Raw genomic sequence first — 11905 nt, 5'->3', positions numbered from 1 at the left:
GAGACGTGCTCACAAAGATATGCCATTATACCTTGTGGAATGACCATTGTTATCAACACATTAGTCAGCATAATTTACTTTAACTTTGATGCCAAAACCTGCAGGTGTTCAAAGATAAGTCAATGTGACATTTGTCTGCTTTGATTCCACGTGAAATGTGTTCCTTTGAAGTCAGAACTGTCAGGAGAGCCGGAATCTTGGGCATAGAATATGTTAGAGGTGGTAGTAATTTAATAATTGCTGGATTTTATTTTATATTTTACTTTCTGTAAAACTCTGTTCCAGGTGCTGAAATGGATCATATACATTTGATTCTTTTACTGTTTAGTAAGGCCTTATCAGCTGGAGCTCAATTTAATGGATTCAACTGCGACGGCAACTTTCACAACCGCTTACCCGGTGAGAAACTCACATCATTATATTCCTGAGTTACTGGTCAGAATGTATGTATAAATAGTCACATTAAGGCGAGAGAAAATGTCCATAAATCAACTTTTAACAACTAATTCATGTAAAGTTTATGAATTCTGTGTGGCTTTGCAGCAGAGAGAGACATCAGCGTGTACTGTGGGGTTCAGACCATCACCCTCAAAGTCAACTTCTGTCCTGTCCTCTTCTCCGGCTACTCCGACACCGACCTGGCCCTCAACGGTCGCCATGGAGACGCCCACTGCCGCGGCTTCATCAATAACAACACCTTCCCCACCGTCGTAATCTTCAGCATCAGCCTGGCGTCGCTGGAGTCCTGCGGTAATTCCCTGGTGGTAAGCGGAACAAATGGAGATGCAGGGTTTTGATTCACAATATTAACTGTTCACTGGGGGAAAAAAACACTTTATTATTAATATTGTTGTTATTATAAAAAGTATTCTTATTATACCACCTATCAGCTTTCCTCATTTTCTGTAATGTCTGTTATTAATTGTGAAATTGAAAATAACATTGATATAATATATCATACGCATTTAAAAATACTCTAGACAGTGCAGGGTTGTATGATGAAGAATCATATTTTACTTATTAGCTTTAATAAAAAACTCAAAAATAAGTCCACATTACCAGCAGAAGAAGAAACTAAAACATTTATATACAGAAAGGTACACATCTACAGATATATTGCTAGTTATGTCACTTTTTTTCATCTGCTACATCCTTTATTTCATCTACTTTGCTCAAATCTGTGTATAGATGGATTCACAAAGTGACAATTTCCACTAAAATCAGCTTTCTTACAGACTTATTGCATGTAGTTACTCGTGTAAAATTCACTTTCAGACACTTGAAAGTGAGGCCAGTTTCAGTCGGAGGCAAATCTGTGACTCTGGGGAATTGGGGATCTGATTCTTCTTCCTTTTTTTTTTCCTTTTTGGATAATTGTAAGTTACTCTGGTGAAGCTTTACATGTTCACCTCTGCCAAGGACATTTTGGTCCCTTTTCTTGGTCTCTTGGCAATAATATTCAAAAAAAAACCCTTGAACGAACTTTCTAGAAGTGTGGACTTAAGGAGTGGATCTGATTTAAAGGGCAAGGATGACAGATTTTTTTGGACTCAGAAAATGTTCCGTATTATAATCCTGGTCGATTCATTGGTGTCTAGTTCAAACATTTCTACACAGAAATGAGTCCTTCTGTGAAATCTGGTGTATTTTAGTGTCAGGGAGATGTAGTATGAAACGTTAACCGTTGCAAAAAGGCTTCCAGCAGCTTGTAGGAGAATGTGACTTCTACCTCAGCTGTCTGTGTCGTCCTCCGTATCCATCTTCTGATGTTGACAAGTGTGTGTTATTCTCCTGCATGGGAATGAAGTCCAGCTCGTGTTATCTGTGTGACGGCGCTGCCGAAGAGATCCTGGAGGCCCTGTCAGGATGACGAGCAAACAATTCTTTAAAACAGTGTACGGGGAGTTTAAAGTGAGTCTCTGCTGTGAGCCGTCTCTCAGCAATATTTTGCTCCGTGATTGAGCTGCGCGGAATGGGACTATTCCTGGAGGGGTCTGTTGTCAGATAAGGAATGACTGAGTTGGGGGGGGGGGGGATTAGCGAGGGGCATTAGTGTGCTCAGAGGTATGGCTGACGGTATTCACTCCTGTGCCCAGTTAGTGAGCCACAGGGAGAAGCATTAACCACACATCATGTTCCAAACTGCAGGTCTCCACAGCTCATGGACCCAACGCTTATGGGAACATGTCCCTGGTGCAGATTGGGAACATATCTGGGTACATCGACACGCCAGATCCCCCCACCATCATCAGTTACCTGCCAGGTCTGCAGTACAAGTTCAGCTGCAGCTATCCACTGGAATACCTGGTCAACAACACACAGCTGGCCACGTAAGTCTCATTTCCTCCTATATCACGATCCTCCTCTTTTACATTTTTACAAAAACTTAGATTGTCGATGTTGAGGGAATTGCTGTCTTTGTGGTTTCCCTGCATCTTGGCAGCAGAGTATGCATATTATGTGATAAATACACACAATAAAATGAAAAAGAGACAGCACTCTGGTTAAATAGCCGTACCCAGTACTTCCACTCTGATAATCCATAGGGTGTTTGCCCCAGAAGTTATAGCAGACATGGTGAAGCAGATGGTGTCGTTAAAAAGGCTACAGAAAATAAAACTGTCTGCCATCATGAGCAGAAATACAGATTTCAGATACAGATTGGAATTAACTTGGTTTGAAATTGAGTTGGAGGGCAGTGATCTGTAACATGGAGTGGGTGACAGTTAAATAAAAGTCCGAAAGGGACATTTTGACAACAGGAAATGGACAGATATTTATGAAAAATGCAGTATAACTTAACTAAATTCTGTTCGGCACCGACGTTATTTGTGCACGTGCACACGTCCTGATTGTGTCTTCAGATCTGCAGTAATTCAAACCACATTCACAGGAGGTGGGGGGACACATGTGGCCACATTCCTGTACATGTGTGAATGCAAATCTGTCATCAGGAGGCATTCAACCTCTGACTCACTGGCAGGTTCAAAGTCAACTCAAAGTATTTTACACTTCTCAGAGCCCTTTGTTGATTTGTTTGTAGAGCCACTGCTGCAATATTTATTTTATTTCCTAATGTGCGAGTATTGATTTACCGAACATTTTACCTACCATTCACAATAACCCTTAAACCAAGTCTTAATCCACAAAAAGCCCTTTAAAGATGCAAAAATGTCTTCACAATGTCAAAACGTCCTCACAGAGAGAGGTTGAGTCAAAAACAACCTACTACAGAGATGTCCACACACATGCACACACTGATACAGATAAAAATACTGACTATTTGTAATCAGATCTCTCTGAACAAGGTCATGGTCTGACTATGTGCATTTTAAATTTAATTAAAAGTGTAAAAACTTACACAAATACTGAATTTCTGCATTCAGAGACAACAAAACCTCCAAATTATGACGGAGTTGAATCTACATTTTAAGTCCGTTCTCAGAGCCCATGCTGTGCTCCAAGGCTACACGGTGTTGTGATCAGAACACGATGATGAAGATTATTAAACGCTGCAGCTGCGCTCTTGGAACACGCTTCCGAGTTGTTTCGAAATAATGAAACAAAACGTTTTTCCTCATCTTCTCTGAAGGTCAGCGGCTGCGATCACAGTGAAGGAGAGCAACGGTACCTTCATTAGCACGTTGAATCTCCTGCTGTACAATGTGAGTTCACGACCCCACTCTATTAAACATCACGTCTTTTCAGGAGACAGAGATACAGTACTTAGTGCAGCATAATGTAATGTAAAGCTGATCTTTAACCACTTTTTAAATCTGTTCTTTCAATGATTTCTGATATCACGAGTGCATAAACCCTTTTCATGCAGCTAAAGCTGTTAATAGATGACATTTAGTGCCGCAGTTTGAGAGAATTAGGCCCAATTAACCTTAAATTCATTTAAAAATGTTCGTTATGAACCTGATAAACATACATCTGTGCTACTGTGAAAGTGAAAGTGAACCAATCAATCTTGTTGGGAAGGGCCAAAGAGCACATATGTGGATTCACTATTTCCTGACGGACACTTCCTTTATTGCCTTTCTACTCTTTGCTGAAACGCTTTGTGGTTCGTGTTCAGGACTCGTCGTACGTGCAGCAGCTGTCCATTCCCATGGCTGGTCTGACCCTGAAGACGCGCGTGTTCGTGGCTGTAAAAGCCTCTAACCTGGACAAGAGGTACACGCTGAAATCATGTGACGATTCATTATTCATCATATTTTTCATATAATGTGCAGAGAAATACACCATGTTTTAGTATATCTAATGATCCAGAACCCTGCACACCTGTTTTGCACTCTCTGTCCACTGGCTTCCTGTTCCTGTTTTAGGATTGATTTTAAAATGTTATTGTTGGGTTTTAAAGCTATTAAGCTTGTTCTTCTTCCAAACTCCATCCTCTGAGCCCCAGGCTGCTTTTAGATGTGATAAAATCCCGACTAAAAACCCTTCGGGGCCTTTTCTGTAGCTGCCCCTAAACTTTAGAACAAGTTACTCATGGAAATGAAATGAAATTCACTTTTAAACCTCTTCTCTGAAGCCAGACTAATAAACAACAACAACAACAAAAACAATTCTAAGAATTGACATCAGTTCACCTTTGTAGGACCTTTTCTGTTTTAGATCCAGCTCTTGCTAATGATGACACAAAGAGGGCAGGCAGGGCTCAACCATGTGAAAGGCTGAGGCTTTATATAAACTTGAGGAAAGTTAAGGTTTTTAACTGGGATCTGAAGGTTATTATGGTTACCAGGGTACCTTACCATGGCAACGCACCTCACACCAAAAAATCTAGTGCAGAGAAATGTCATGGTTAAGATCAGATCAAGACATAGAGAGTAATTGCTGGAAACTGCCGTCATTATGAGTTGAAAATCACTTCACTTTTCTCTCTATTATACGATTTATACGAGTGAACGTCATTATTGCAGAGTGCAGACAACCAGCTCCTCTGTGAGAGATTTTAAATCATATATATCATCAATGTAATCTGATTAAACAAACCGGTTTTATTTGTAATTTTGAAAGCAGGACTATTTGTTCATTTTTGTAGATACAGTATTTATCTTTTTTTAATATATATATATTATCTTTTCAAACCAGCATGACACTGCCAGAGCTACAGTTCAAAGAAAAAAAGTGTTGTCTTTCATTTCACCACAATACATCTAAGCAACACATTCATTAAATAGTAAAAACAAAATGTACTGAGGCCCAAACGGCTGAGCTGCAGCTGTGTAGGTATGGTAGGCTGAGAATGAAGAGAGAACAGATATTATCCTGGTCGCATTAATCTTGCTTTGCAGTTCTCGCTTTGGGTAAACATGTTTTGATGTTTTTTTTTCTTGCGGCATTTTTTTTTGTTTTCCCCACTGGATCTTAGAAAATCTCTTAAAAATAAAGTCTCTTAAAGCAAAACAGCACGGAAATCACATGAACTGCGACCACAGCACATCTCAAATCACTAAATCCTGATCAAAATATTAGCCTTTTTGCAGACATATTGGAATTTGCAAGTTTGTTTGGCGATTTATGCACCAATATGAAACATTTATTTACAGAATAAACAACCTCGGTGGCTGTTAAGTTGATAGTTCGGATGTTTTGAAGTGTGCTCACGCTCTTGCTGCTGCTGCTCCTGCATTTTTACCTTGTAAGGAGGACTGCAGGTCTGCTGCTGCCTCCTTTGGTTTTATAAGTGTGCATGATTTATTCATGAGTCATAAAATAACACATTTGAACTCACTGATGAGGAGGCAATGGATCAACAACTCATATATGTGCTGGGATAGATAATCCCTAATTTTCTGTACACTCTTAGAAATAAGGGTTCCAAACGGGTCCTTCTACAAGGGCTGAGGTTCTACCTGGAACCATTTGCTGCTGAAAAACCCTTTCCCAAAGAAAGGGTTTTTCAAGGGTTCTTGGTAACACTAATGGTTCCAGTAAGAACTATTTTGATCAAGAGAACCCTTTAAAACCCCTTTCCTGAATAAAAGGTTCTTGGTGGAATCTTTATAAAAAGGTTCTACCTGGAGCCAAGAAGGGTTCTCCTATGAGGACAAGCCGAAGAACCTAATAATGGTTCTACTTAACCCAAATCCTGGGAGCTTCAATCCATGGTTTCCCTCAAAGACACACGATAAAATACTTTTTTGAATAATTGTATCCAATCCAACTATTCCAATTTTCTACAAGTCACAGTTTCATGCTTTATCTTCGTCTACAAAGAAAGGCTCGGTCAATTTAAGAAATTACAAACTCTTGATTTACTCGCTCCTATTGTGAACTATAGATGGAACGTTCTGATGGAGTACTGCTACACCACGCCCTCTGGAAACCCTAATGATGATATGCGCTATGATCTCTTCTTTAGGTGAGTCTCACTTGCAAACACATCAGCGATTCGTTTTTTGCTTTTATTCTCTCTCTCTCTCACACACATCTAACAACCATCCTTTGTACTCCTCGCCTCCCAGCTGCAACAAAGACCCTCAGACCACCATCTTTGAGAACGGGAAGAGCCAAATGGGCCGCTTTGCCTTTGAAGTATTCCGCTTTGTCAAGCACAAGAACCAGAAGATGTCGACGGTGTTCCTGCACTGTGTCACCAAGCTGTGTCGATCAGACGACTGTCCCATGCTCATGCCAGTGAGAACCAAACCTCAGACGATAGAATGCAACTCTAAACCAGATTGACATGACACAGACTGACAAAACTCCTTTTTCTAAGCGCTTACATTAAAAATTCCCATTGTTTCACTTCTGTCTTAAAGTAATAGCTCGATGCCACTTTCTCTCAGGAGGTTCAGAAGGCTTCCACAAAGGCCCTCAAGGTCTGTGACGCTGCAGGTGTTTGTTCTTACATCCTGTAAAGGCAGCGTTTGACAAACAAATCAATATGTCAAATCGCGTCGTCTCACCATCGCCTGGCTTTGGCTCTGGTTTCAACTGAGCTGATATGAGATGGCAGAGATGCCGGCTCTATGCTCATCCAGCAGGGATAAGATATGTAAGCCTCGCGGATTTTTGAAAATGTGATGTAAGGCTGAGACAACGTGGGGTTCGCCCGAAATTCAGTCGTCAGATATATCGGTGAGAAGCTAATGGTATTGATTACATTATACATGTATGAAGAGGTGAAGGTTTGATCACAACAGTCTTTAGTTGCAGTGCATCACACATTTTATCAGATAAATGAAGGTCTGAATCCCTGATCATTCTTCCACACAGCTGTAAATTTATACAGTATCTTCACTCCGTATTCTCTGTGAAGCGATTGTGCTCTTTTCTCGTCTCTGTCTTATGAATCATTAAATTTGAATAATTTATGGCGTAAGACGAACAATAAATGCAACAGTGTCAATAATGATTCAAATCAGCGGAATAATGGAGCGTTTTTCATGTTTCACTTAACACATTAACCAAGAAAGTCTTGGATAGACTGACTCTGGAATGGTAGGGATGTTTGGGGTCACATATCCGTGTCATGAGTATCATGAATGCGTGGTCACGGAGGGAAAGTTGCTCCCTCTGACAATTTTTTTTTTTACACAGATCTGTGGCAGCAGGAAAAAGAGAGACGTCTCAGAGGGGAAAGAGTCAAACGCAGCATCTGGAAACGCTGTCCTGACTGCTGGGCCCATCATCACTCGCTTTGGTATGTGCTGATAACACACTCCCTCAATTCTACCTCCTCCTCAGAGTTTCCCAGCAACCGCTGTTCCTCCACGACTAAGAACCCTCTCCTCTTATACAGTAAATATATAATAAATATACTGTCATTTCCAACTGACATTAAAAAGTACCTGAGTGTGTCAAACTGGATATCTGACACTGAGTTTTGTTGGCTAATGACCCAGATAATCAGACGGGTGCCTGAAGGCATCCTGTTGATTCATCAACAACACACACCGTTAGACAATTAAGTACACAATATATATATATATTACTTAAACGCAGCCCTTTTGCCTTTTTGTTCACAGACGAAACGCCGACCAACAACTCTCAGCATGGTAAGACGCTCTGTTGTTACAAGTGTTTTTGCTTTTTCAGTTTTATTATTAGTATCCTTATTATATTATATGTTTCCCTGTCGCCCCGCATGACCCTCATGTGCAGGACGAAAGCAATAATTGGTAGTGATTCACACCTACTCTTAATTTAGAGTTAACCTCTGCGTGTTTTTGAGCTGCAGAGAAAACCAACGCTTTGATTACGGTGATTTTTCGTCAAGTTTGGCGACACAGGTGCTCCTTAAAAACAGACTTGTTTTCCCATGATCAACACTAAACAACACGCTGATATAAAATACTTCCACATATCAGGGCTATCCATGCTGTTCCATGTTTTATTGCCTTTCAAAGACGTGAAAGGGGGAGCATTACGCACAAAAAAAAACACCATGATGAAGGAGAATGCCTCGTGCAGTCGTCTAATTATCCTGCAAAAGTCAGTGCCTTGCAGGAGTTGCACCAAGTGCCATTTTTCTCTCAGCCTGTGCTATTCTAAATGTAATTGTGCTGCGTAACACCCCCTAAATTATTTGAATGGAGAGACAGTTGGAAACTCCCCCAGAAGCTAATTGGCACAGAGGGCAAGAGCAGCTGATTGCTTTTATTCTTTGCACAAGAGAGGGCAATGCATTCTGCAGGCAATGGTTTTTTTCCCCTTATTTCAAATGTAGAAACGAATGTGTGCTACAATTTAGTGTCTGACGACTGAGCCGCATTTTCAATTACACTTGTAAGGAATGAGTTTTATGAAACAAAAAAAGTGCATTACTTATGCACACGTCTGCAGACTTGCATAACCACGAGGTGTAAATGAGGATGTTTGGGAGATGAAAACAATTCCTGAGATTAGATTTGGGCACAAAAATCCATCCCATCTTCTCCTGCTTTATCCTCCACATGAGGGTCGCTGGTGCTAATCCCAGCTGACACAGGGCAAAAGGCAGGGTCACACCATGGACAGATCGCCAGTCCATCACAGGGACACATATGCCGTTTTTCCACTATACAGTACCGACTCGCCTCAGCTCTTCAACGTGGGCGGAGTCACCACAGCACGACTGCATGAAACTGCCATGACTTTGTTTATAACTAGTGACTAGTGACATGTAAATCAGTTGTTTTCACTGTAACTGCGGCATTAGAATCAGTTCATTATAAAGATGTGTTCAGTTCTTCATCCATGACCGCAGCACAGTGGAGATTTGAGACATCTCCTTAGTAATTGTTGGAGATTAACAACATGAGGCTTAATTTTTAAGTCTTATTAAGTGATTTACAGTTCTGAACAATCAGTAGTCTTACGACATCACGTACAATATCGGCTCAGCTCGGTGGTAACTTCGCATGAACAGGTACTAAAAACAAGGTACTATCGCTAATGGAAAAGCAAAATAAAAGCACCGTGCTGTGCTGTGCCGAGGCGAGTCGTTTCGCGCGAATGGAAATGCGCTAATATAGAGGCAAAAAAGCATTCACTCTCACACTCACACCTACGGTGAATTTAAAGTGTCCACTTTGGGCACAAAGCACCCTCTCTTCACGGCAGCACCACTCCACATCCTGTCCATAAAAACACATCACAATGTCACCGTAACCCCGTAAGAACTCTTCCAAGGCTGAGTGTCGAATCTGTCTTCAATTGTGTCCTGCTACTTGATGTCCACCCCCCCCCTCCCCACCAGCTCCTCGTCCTACTGGTCCAAATTTGGCCTCAAACACTCCTCTTGTCTCTATTGTTGGACAAAAAAAAAGAAGAAGAAATTCAGTGTAATCTTGGAGAAAATATGCTCCTTTTGAAAGCCATTTGAGGCACTTCAGTTGGAAAGCAATGATGAAATGCAGTATGTCTCCTCGCACAGTGTCCATATTTTGTCTCTAATAACAGCGAAGAAATTGTTATCTGCTGTTAGGATGAATTTCTACTTTCCCTTTCTCTTTTGCTGAACACTCAAGCTGTTTAATTCCCGCACAGATGGCTCAAACGTTTTTGTCTTTCTCTATAAAATCCAACTGTGACCTCCCAGCGTGTGCACTTTTTTCTCAGGAACAAGAAAATCCAGCCGTCAAACAATGAAACAGCGGCAATATTCAGTCCTCGCGGGGTGTTTTTCCATATGGGCGATTTTGTATTCTGAGGTGAGCAATTCATGAACAGGAATTGATTGTTCCTTTTTTGTGCTTGTGCTGTTGTTGCAGCCTTGCTGAAAGCTCCAGAGTTTCAGATGAACACGGTGACCGGCGCCCTCATCTCAGGAGTGATCATCTTGGGGGTCATGAGCGTCTGCTTCTTCGTCTTCTCGCTCACCCTCCTCAAAGGCAAATCCCCGTCCGTGGTCAGCACGTTGTCTGGAGCTCGTAACGCAGCCTTCAGCTGAACAACCTGAACTCACTCCAGAAAACTCCAACGCGAGGAGGGGAAACTACGCATGTGACGTGTGCATGTAGTCATTTTTAAATGTAGATAAATGTTCATAGATCGGTACATATATATATGTCGTGTAGCAGTAAAGCAGGACTTTTCATATGATAATTGTGTTTGAACCACGCGGCAACCTGCAGGTGATCATCTGTCGTGCAGCTTTAACCCACATAGTGGGCGCACTTCACTTAAATCAATACCTCAGCTGTGCATTTTTCAGTTGCAGGTAAAGGATCCGTTACACAGCTCACAGTGTATTGTTACCACGGTGTATAATTTGGAGTAAAAGGGTGCTTTTTTTTCTGAAACTGAAAAAAACTGTTGGGAAGAGACTGAAGTGAGCAAACAGAAAGCCTCAGGGTCGACTGTTTCTGCTTTCACCGCTGAATAAATCATCTAGTGTATTGATATAATAGTAATAATAATAATAATAATAATAGCATCATTGAGATTTTAATTTATTAACATTGTTAAGTTCAGGACGGTGTGTTTGTATTCAGCATGTACTTGTGTGTATCATCTATCCCAGAAGGCCTTTGCACATTAACAGCAGCGCAAATAAATGGTACAAATTCTTTGGAATATTTTTCAGTGTCACTGTTCCATTGAAGCAGAATACAAAATACTTTTTTTTTTCTTTTTCTTTTTAAAAGAAGAATTTTAGTTCTTCCTTAGATCACTTGATTCACATTGTGCTGGACATACCTTCTGATATCTGTCTGGACAGTTTGAAGTAAAGGAAAATATTATTCATGTCTGAATAAATCTCATTCATAAACCGGTGTTTCACGAACATCCATTGAATGTGGTCGTGTCCAATTAAATCTACAATATGCATTTATACAGAAAGTATAATAAAGTGGATATTATTTGCTGACTAATGCCTTAAAGCAGGGATTCTCAAAGTTTTGATACCTGAGGGCCAATTTAGGAACCCGACATTGGACTGAGGGCCGCCAAAGGAAAAAAAAGGAAAAGAACAGAAAGAAATCCCATTTGTAATAATTTTAATGACCAGATTGCAGTTCTACAGTTTAGCGTTAAGTAATATAAGCATTAATATAATGTAATTTAAGCATTAATATAATAATGCTTTATAATTTACTGGGTAATTATCCAGTATTTTGACCATTGTTCTTACCTTCTAATTACAGGTTAATACCAAGTAACACATTTCTGTTACCATATATTTACTGGGTAATAGCTAGTAATTGGGGGTAACTGTAGCTACCTACTTATTACCAGCTTATAACCCAATAATACACTAAAAATTCACCATATAGAAACCAGGTAAATACCTAGTATTTTTGTTTACACTTATTGGTCTGTATCCAGTAATGTCCAATAAACATTTAACAAGCTTAGCACCTCCTGGATTAAAACTATCAACTGTAATTCATTGCGGGCCGCCACAAATGTCTCTGCGGGCCGCCATTGGCCCCCGGGCCGCACTTTGAGAACCAATAACTTA

At 40.6% G+C, this 11905-nt stretch overlaps 1 protein-coding gene across 1 annotated transcript; it reads left to right on the top strand.

Moving 5' to 3' along the window:
- Positions 1–293: 293 nt before the first annotated feature.
- zpld1a (zona pellucida-like domain containing 1a) lies at positions 294–10390 on the top strand (the record flags this gene model as incomplete). The annotated part of the gene is made up of 10 exons (XM_083910525.1): positions 294–399; positions 544–764; positions 2149–2330; positions 3593–3665; positions 4082–4179; positions 6296–6376; positions 6480–6651; positions 7558–7660; positions 7986–8015; positions 10212–10390. The coding sequence occupies 10 exons, from the start codon at positions 294–296 to the stop codon at positions 10388–10390; spliced, it is 1245 nt and encodes a 414-aa protein (XP_083766651.1).
- Positions 10391–11905: the final 1515 nt, after the last annotated feature.

Source organism: Microchirus variegatus (assembly GCF_963457635.1).
Source record: "Microchirus variegatus genome assembly, chromosome: 2".
Classification (NCBI taxonomy): Eukaryota; Metazoa; Chordata; class Actinopteri; order Pleuronectiformes; family Soleidae; genus Microchirus; species Microchirus variegatus.
Note: the sequence above shows the minus strand (reverse complement) of the source record. Positions and strands in the feature narration are given on the sequence as shown.